At 46.3% G+C, this 9,013-nt stretch overlaps 1 protein-coding gene across 1 annotated transcript; it reads left to right on the forward strand.

Moving 5' to 3' along the window:
* Positions 1-7,620: 7,620 nt before the first annotated feature.
* LOC4345248 (uncharacterized) lies at positions 7,621-8,888 on the forward strand. Its single transcript, XM_015794421.2, has one exon. The coding sequence runs from the start codon at positions 7,947-7,949 to the stop codon at positions 8,511-8,513; it is 567 nt and encodes a 188-aa protein (XP_015649907.1). The 5' UTR covers positions 7,621-7,946; the 3' UTR covers positions 8,514-8,888.
* The last annotated feature ends 125 nt before the right edge of the window (positions 8,889-9,013 follow it).

The following is a 9,013-nucleotide window of genomic DNA, read 5'->3' on the forward strand; positions in this document are numbered from 1 at the left end:
TTATAAATCCTTTTTGCTAAAAACAAAATTTGAGACATGACAGGTTAGTGGGCTGCTCTTTCATGAATTGAAGACCCACTAATTTAAAACTTTTGGAGGCATGTGAGGTGGGTCCCTAATCTTCTTGAAAATAAAAATGGAACCACTAGAGCTTTGTGTGCTTGCCTATTGGGGACCACTTGATGTTGCGGTCATGCCGTTGCTGCCAGCACCTTCCTCCTCCCCCACCAACACCAGAACTAGAGGATATGAGGTGGTCACTAGCCTCCGCCATGCTTGCTGCCCTCCACCCATCGCCAGCCTCTTCCTTGCTGGCAGCCCTCCACCAGATTCACCATCACTATGGCCATTGGTGCTGCCATCTCCTGCTAATTGCCTTGGTCGTTCTGGCGTCCCGGACACCGGCGCAGGCATCAGGCAAGATGGACCATGCGGTGGTGGCGTTGAGCTTGATGCGGCACATGCGGCCAAGTGGCATGCGGGAGTGGAGCAACACCACGACAGGAAGGAGGAGAGAGGACGCTCGGGGCAAAGGATGAGGGGAGGAGTGTTAGTGATATGCCCTAGAGGCAATCATAGAGATGATTGTATCACATACTATGTTTACATATTTATCCGATATTGTTCCTTGAAATAGATAACTCCTTATTGGTTAATGAATATGTGATTCTTTCATGAGACTCTTTATATTGTTTGTTACTATTTCTAAAGGATCCTTGATCAAATATCATATGTGGAACAAATATGTTTATATGATCAGCACATGTATTAATTGATGATCATGTCTCATGGATCATGGTATAGAGATACCAAATTAATAATGTGGACACATGTTGGTGAATATGTTGTTGGATAGACCCAATATGAGACACTGCAAGAGCCATATGTGTTGTGTCATCAGTGATCTCATTTAGTGTTGGTGTTGAATCCTTAGACCTGAGATTATCATGGTTCTCAACATGTGTAGCAGCTTACTTAGGGACTGCTAAACGCTACTCCGTAAATGGGTAGCTATAAAAGTAGTTTTCGGGTATGCTATGAAACATGTAGTGGGATATGAATAATCAAGATTGGATTTGCCCTTCCTATGGAGAGATATCTCTGGGCCCCTCGATGTTGTAGATTATAGAAGTGCATGGTCATGCCAAAGGTGATTGAGGAGTCAATCACAAGTTATATAATCTATCAACAGGTTCGAGTGAATGATTGAGCTATTAGAGGATGGCACATATCTAGCCTTGAGCTTAATCGATATCGTGAGGCAAAGGGATTAATACAAGTATACACTAGAGGTTCAGCCGATATGATCTTTATGTATGCCCGGGGGGTCAATACGTCCTGCTAGGGGCCGCTGTTGACCGAAAAGGAGTTTTCGGGTTACAGCTGAGTATATATGAACCTACAGGGTTGCACGCTTAATGGGCCGGAATAAGGGGATTGGATAGAGATCCAATATGAGCTTAATTCGGATAGGGATCCAAATAGGAGTCCTACGGGCCTTAGAGGCCCGAGTGATGGATCCTATATATTCGTGAGGGGCGTAACCGGCGGAGGCATAACATCACGTGAGAAACCCTAGCCGTCACTTCCCTCCCCGAGTAAAACCCTAGCCGCGCACGGGTGCTAGCACATCTGCGTGTGGCGTACCGTCCCTGTACGTGTGGATACCGGTAGAGGCGCCGCTGGTTTGCGGTGCTGATCGGCGTGGGAGTACGGCGAGGAGAACGCACGAGGAGGAGAAGGTCGAGCCGGTGCGATCGACTACTTCGCGTCTTCTTCCGCTGCACAGCGCGTCGAGTGGTAACGATCTGTGATCTAATACTTGTATGGTTCCTGGTTTACGCAATAGAAAATTTTGATTTATGCTTTCGTAGCCTACGCGTACCCCAACAAGGAGTGGAGAAGACGGATGTGGAGGTGGCGAACTAGCGGCTGCTTGCTCGGAGGATTGGTCGATTCGAGATTGGGACTTGTGAGTTGCTGGCGGCTGGGGGTGGTGTTGAAAAACTTTGGGTGGGGCATTTGGTTTTTTTGTTTTTTCTTTTTCAAACTTCTATTCCGTTATTTTTTTCTTGCAAGCTTTTTTCCGTTGCTTTTCTGTTCTTTAGAAGAGGGACGATTCGTCTCTGGTGCCACCACATCTTTTAAAATTATAAATTGGAAAATAAATAGATGTAGTAACATATGTTGACAAATATATTACTCCCCCCATCCCAATTTGATCATATAAGGTTTTTAAGTCTTCCCAAAATGATCATCACAAGTGTCTTTTCGTTTTTCTGTGTAAAGAGTAAATGGATATCATTTCTAAAAAGAAAAAGGTAAATGGATAACATTGAATGTGCTGCATGTAACCAACCAAATAATTTTTTATCAGTGCAATTCCATGCAATATATAAAATATGATGCAATCCACGAGACATGAAGCAACATAGCACTTTGACCGATGAGGATTAATTTCAAAGTGATGAATGTTTAATTTTCCTTGGCCTCTGCGCTCTTTACTTAGTGATGATCAAATTGAGATGGTGGGAGTTTTTTTTAGTATTGGTACTTTATTTATAAAAATATATAAGGCTTCTTTCAATATACACACATTTTAGAGGAAAGCTAACTCATTCAAAGTAGACTTAAGTTAATACTATGTATTATTAGCCAAGCAAATATCTGTGTGTTGTAATACGTGAAGTCGATTTTAATTATAGTTACGATGATCCATCCTTCTTCAAAAGAGTACCTACAAGCAACGGATTTACTGGAGCTATATTTTTATTTAAAAGAGTATAATATGATTCCATGTACTCTTTTTTTTTGCAATTATTTTTGTATGCAACATATATTATAGAATTAGTTTTGATATATTTGTAACATATTTTAAAAATATGATTGGATTTGACCAAATAATTGTAGTCTTGTGACATTTACTCTATATACAATCATTGTATTATGTATATACAACTATTATATGTTTTTCTTTAATTAATGTAAGAATTTTTAGGCGACCAAAGCAAATATCGTGTCATTTTCAAGTTATCATTGTTATAATATGATCAATAGATTGTTTTCACCCGTTGCAATACACGGACGTTTTGCTAGTTATTTTTAAACAAAAAAAAGGTTTACTTTCCCCTTGTCTCTCTACACAAGAGCCGGCCGGAAACTTCCTAGTGCTTGATGTTATAAAACTAGCCCTGAAATCGACATCGGTAGCTAAACACGGAAGAAAACGCCATAGGAGATTCAAACATGATGACGACACCGAGACAAGATTATTGGTAATGGAGTTCAGCCGTAGCCTACATCTCTAGGGTACTGATTATGAGCGCTCCTCCCCGATCCAACATATGCAGCATATTAGAGTTACAACGACTCACGGTCGGTCGCCGCCGGTAGCCGCTCCCTCTCGCTATACTAAGTCGCCACGTGGTTACAACAGGCACGTCCCTCTATTTATGAGAGATCCTAGAATAGAGTCCAACTCATATTCTAGTCCTATACCTAGTATAACTCCAAGTCCTAAACTGTAACTGACTACGTACACATATTCGACACTTGTTGAGTTTAGTCCCACACTGATAATTGATGATGGGGGGTACGACTTAAAAGGTGGGGGCGGTCCTCTCCCATCAGACTAGTCTTTTGGGTTGTGTAGGCCTAGGACCTAAAGTTGTGGCTTGCGGTTGGGCCTGTGGTAGAGCTGGCCCAATGTGACCTGGGTGGCCTACGGCTATCGGGCCGGTTTTATAACAAGTGGTATCAAAGCCTAGGTTTGGAACCCGGAACAATTTCCATGGGTCACATGGCGAAGAGGCCAAGTAACAAGTCTTTGGGGTCACATTGGTTGTTGTGACGGGGGAGATTGTTGGGTTTAGTCCCACATCGGTAATTGATGATGGGGGAGCACGACTTGAAAGGTGGGGGAGGTCCTCACTCATCAGACTAGTGTTTTGGATTGTGTAGGCCCAGGACCTAAAGTTGTGGCTCCGGTTGGGCCTGTGGTAGAGTAGGCCCAATGTGACCTGGGTGGACTATAGTTATCGGGCCGGTTTTGTAACACTAGCGTGGAGGAGACCGGTTCTGGGCGAAGAGGCATTGGTTTTTTGGACTAGAAGTGGGAGAGACTCCATTCCTGATGTCGGCAGTGAGGCTAACGGCGGCTGCCAGAGGGAGAAGACGGAGGCGGCCATGGCGACGGCGACTCCAGCGATATCTGGGGAGGGCAGCGGGCTTGGTGAGCTTCAGGGAAGCGAGAGTGCAGCGGTGGCAGTGGCTCTGGCTGAGGTGGCCGGGAGCGGTGACGGCCAAACAAGGTGGCGGTGGGGAGGTCTCACCGGCAAGGTTCCGGCGGCAGATTGGATGGGAAAGGAGAGGGGAAAGTAAGAGTCTGTTTGGTTGCTACCCTCAGCACCAAGCCTGAGAAATTTATATGCTTGGGAGGCATGCGAGGTGCTCGTGGTGCTGGCCTGTCCAGGCTGCCCAGCACTGTCCTTGGTTTGCCACTGCTGCCTGAGAGGAAAAGGTGCTGTTGGGCTTAAGATTATTATTACTCCTATCAAGTGTTAATGGGAATATATAATCTTGGCAAGCTAATACGGTTGTGCTTGACAAATTGAGATGATTAGTGTTAATTAGATGCTAATTGGAGATAGAACAAATCTTAGCAAGACAACCAGAACCCGTCTTTTGGCTTTCTGTAGACAAATCTCTACTATTAAATTTTTTGATGTTTTAACCGGTATTTTGGTACGCCATCCGTATTTGAGTCGGTTTTTAAGTTCGTTCACTTTTGAAAATATAGGTCCATGTTTGAGTTGGATATTAAGGTTTTTTCTTTAGAAATAAAAAAGAGTCGTATAAGAAATCTCTTTAAAATAACTCGCATGCTAGCGTGGTGGAACTCACATCGGCGCTAATCCTTATCGCCACTATGCCTTCAGCTCAGGCGTCCAAAATCGGTCGCCTAAGTCAGGCTAATGATGCACAGGGTTTCTCATGCCAGGTGAGATGGGAGCAGGATCAGGGTGGCGACCAAACAAGGTCTAAATTCACTCAGGCTAGTCTCAGGCCAGGTAAATTTTAGTCATGGTAGCAACCAAACAGGCCCTAAGTACGTGACATGGAGAACTCATTTTCACCTTCAATTTCGGACTAGAGTCGATGACTGCGGCTGATTTTGGAGGTCGACGCCAGCAGACCAAGCTAGGGTTCCAACCCAGTTAGGTCTGGCGACAACGATAGAATTGACGGAGATTGGGGTGGATTGGATAGGGTGGAAAAGGTCGAGGTTGCGGTTCTCTTGCCTTCGGTGTTGAGTATAATAGTGGAGACGATAGAGTTGATGGAGGTTGGGGCGGATTGGAGAGGGTGGAAAAGGTTGAGGTTGCGGTTCTCTTGCCTTCGGTGTTGAGTATTGTAGTGGAATGAAGAGGGAGATACGGTGGAGGGAAGCAGGAGGTGTCGTGGCCGCATTTGTCCGTCGGCCGTCTCATGCGAACGCGCGCGAGCACGGGGCGGGGCAGCATGGGAAGCGTGGGATCAGCGCGAGGTGGCACGGGCATTGGGCTGGCTTCGGCCTGGCTCGGCCTGGCCGAGAAGAGGAGCGGGAAAAGAAGAAAAAGGAAGAAAGAAGAAAGACATTAAGGGGAAAAATATAGGAATAGATAATGAAAAGGATGGAGAAAAATAAAATGGATGGAATTCGAATTGGTGTAAAATTTAAGTGGTGTGATATTCGGGATAGCATTAAATTTGGATCAAAGGAATTATTTGAAGGGTGAGATACACTTTGTGATAAAATTGGACGAGAAAAGAAAATACGAAATAAACATGGATGGTAATATTTTAAATAAACGAAAATTAAAGTAAATTAAATCGATTTAAAATGTTGTCAAAATTTAGAGCTGTTACAACCGGCTCTTCCTAAATTTCAAAGTCACCTATTTGTTTAATAAAATCATAAAATTACTACATGAATTAAATATGGGCTTAATCCATTAATAAGTTAAAGACTCATTTTTTTAGTTGTAAGAGCATCACCAACAGAATATGTATATCATTCCCTATCCGAAAATATGAGGACTTATGGTTAAAAATTTACTCCAACAGATTCTCTAATCTCATTCTCGAAATTCTTTATTCCTTACTCTGGGATTGTCGTTCTCTTTTTCTAGGGACACTTTGGCTCCCAATCACGCCACTTCACGCGCGGGAAGAGATCGCACACGCGATCTGGTGGGAGGATAGAGCCCAAAGTAGATTTCCCGGTGGAGATTTTATCGTTGCACACCTTTTTAATTTTTAGGAGAATAAGTTCACCTGCCATCCCTCAACTTTACACCGAGTTTGTTTGACATCCCTTATCCTCAATCCTAGAAATCTTCACCCCTAAACTGTACAAAACCGTCCAATTTAGATCCTATAGCAGTACAGACACCTAGTTTTGCTAATGTGGCATCGTAATCAGTAAAAACAAAAAAAGAGCTCCATGTAAGAGTGAGAAGAAAAAATGTGGGACCCACGTTCTTTCTTCTTCTTCTTCTCTTTTCTCCTTTCTTTTTTGGGTTTTTGTGCTCTTCATTTCTCTTTTCTTCAACCGAACCAGCAGCGGGCGGTGGGTGGGCGGAGCAGAAGGGGCAGATCGGCGGCGAGCGGAGGAGGAGTGGATTGGCGGCGGGAAAGCTCCGCCGGCCATCACCGTCGCGCGAGCCAACAGGAGATGGGGGAGGGGAGAGGCCGCCTCCACCTCCACCTCCGCCTCAACCGCCGCCACGCTCGCCCGCCGGCTGCCGATGCTACTGCTGTGTCGGGGAGGAGAGGGGCAGCGGGCGGCGTGAGCTCGATACCCACGGCACTGGGCGACCGGGAGGAGGAAGGCGCTCTGCGACATCTCAGCCGTTAGCCGTGTAGCAGGGCGACGTGTGCCGCGGACGTTGGCGAAGGCGCGGGCGGAGTCGTGCACGCGCAACTTGTCAACGTGGCTAGGGATGAGTCGCCGGTGTGTCAGGCGCTCGAGGCGGCGGGTGGTGCGGGTTGGGATGGGATGGATGGGTGCCCGACTGACTGTGAATGCCGCTCCTTCACTGGCAACGTGACAACTAGCTACTTGCCCTTCTCGGTAGTCTTGCCAGCTTCCGCCTCCACAGCCAGAGAGAGAGGAGAGAAGGGCTCGACAAAGCTAGGGCTCCTAGGTGGAATGAGCGTTGTCCTCAGCAGAAGATAAGGTGCATATCTCGCCGTCGCCGCCTCTCACCCATTTGCCACTGCCGGTTGAAGAAGATAAGATAAGACATGATGACTAGGATGTAGGCTCCACATTCTTCTTTTTTTTTTTCTGACTAGGATGCCACGTCAACTAAACCGAGATTTCTAGTACTGAAGATAAGGGATATCAAACAAACTCGATGTAAAATTGAGAGACCACAGGTAAACTTATTCCTTTTTTAGGAAAGCAATTTTACCTAACCTCTTAGGGACCATGTTATATGTTACTACATCCGTTTCAGGTTAAAAGACTTTCTAGCAATACTCACATTCAAATACTCCCTCCGTAAAAAAAAAGAAAAGACGATTTCTAGGGGAGGGCTTTGTCCCACAAAATACCGATTCCTGTACACCAAACGAGAAACTCCCTCTCTCTATCGTTCGTGTGTGGGTCATAGATGGACGGCGACTCCTCTTCACACCACACGAGCCTTATCGCCTCCTAGATCTCTCTCGCGTTTCTCCCCGCCGCCCCCTCCTCGATCGATTCCATCGACGCGGCGGCGTATGCGCGACCTACGAAGCTTCCGACTCCCTCCCTACCTTCGTCCCGCTCCTCCCCACACATCTCTCCCCGCTCCACACCGCTCCCCATCGCTCCACGCCACTCCCCATCGCTCCCGCATCTACGGTGACGGCGGGAGATAGATGCGGTGGATGGATGCAGCGACAACAACGATGGATGGATGTTGCGGCGACGGCGGGAGATGGATGCATCGTCATCGGCTGAGGTGACGGGGAGATGCGGCGGCGGCGGCGACGACGGCGGTGGAGGAGGAGACGAGGAGATACGGTGTCGTCGGCGGCGGCGGAGGCGACGGGGAGATGCGGCGTCAGTGTCGGCGGAGGAGACGAGGAGATGCGGTGTCGTTGTCGGCAGCGGAGGCGACGTGGAGATGCGGCGTTGGCGGCGACAGAGGCGACGAGGAGATGCGGCGCGTCGTCGTCGGCGGTGGATGCCTCGGCGTCGCGGGGCGCCCGCACCACGTCCTTCCGTGCGTGGTTTCGTGCCGCGTGACACGGTCAAGGCACAAGCCACAACGCGATGCAGACGCTTCCCCAACTGTCCTCTTTTCTTCTTTTTTACAAGCTCTGGAACTCGCTGTTGTGTCTCTGCATTTCGGTCTCTGCTGCAGTGCTGCTTCGTGGCGGTTGGTTTCTTGCTTCTTGTTGATCTTGGAAGAAAGTGTGATTGTTTGAGCGGCAGATGTGATGCGCAAGGCGTTAGCGATCGATGGATGCGGTGCTGTTGATGGATCTGATGCAGTTTTCTTTTCTTGCAGTTTTCTTTTCTTGGTTGTTCTTGGTTCTTGCTAGTTCATGCAGGTGAATTCAAAACATTTTATTTGGTTGCGGAGATATTATCTTTTCTTTTAGCGGAGAATGGATTTTATCCATTTTATTTTATTTTATCCATTTTATTTGGTTGCGGAGATATTATCTTTTCTTTTGGCGGAGAATGGATTTTTAGCAAGCATCTTCCTTTTTTTTTCTTTTCAGATTGGAGAGGTCTTTTCTTTCTGTTGTATAAAAATCCAACCTTTTTTTTTTTGTCCTTTTTTATGCGCTGATGCCTCTGTACGTACTGCAGTACTACTAATTAAATAAAGATGTAGTTAATGAGGGTATTTTTGGTATTTTCACTTTAGCCTTAAACTTGCACCAGGAATCCATGAATCGACTCTTTCCAGTACGGAGGAAGAAATCTTATAATCTTATAAAGTATACGTTAGATGGAGACCATGTTATATGT

Source organism: Oryza sativa, chromosome 8 (genome assembly GCF_034140825.1).
Source record: "Oryza sativa Japonica Group chromosome 8, ASM3414082v1".
Classification (NCBI taxonomy): domain Eukaryota; kingdom Viridiplantae; phylum Streptophyta; class Magnoliopsida; order Poales; family Poaceae; genus Oryza; species Oryza sativa.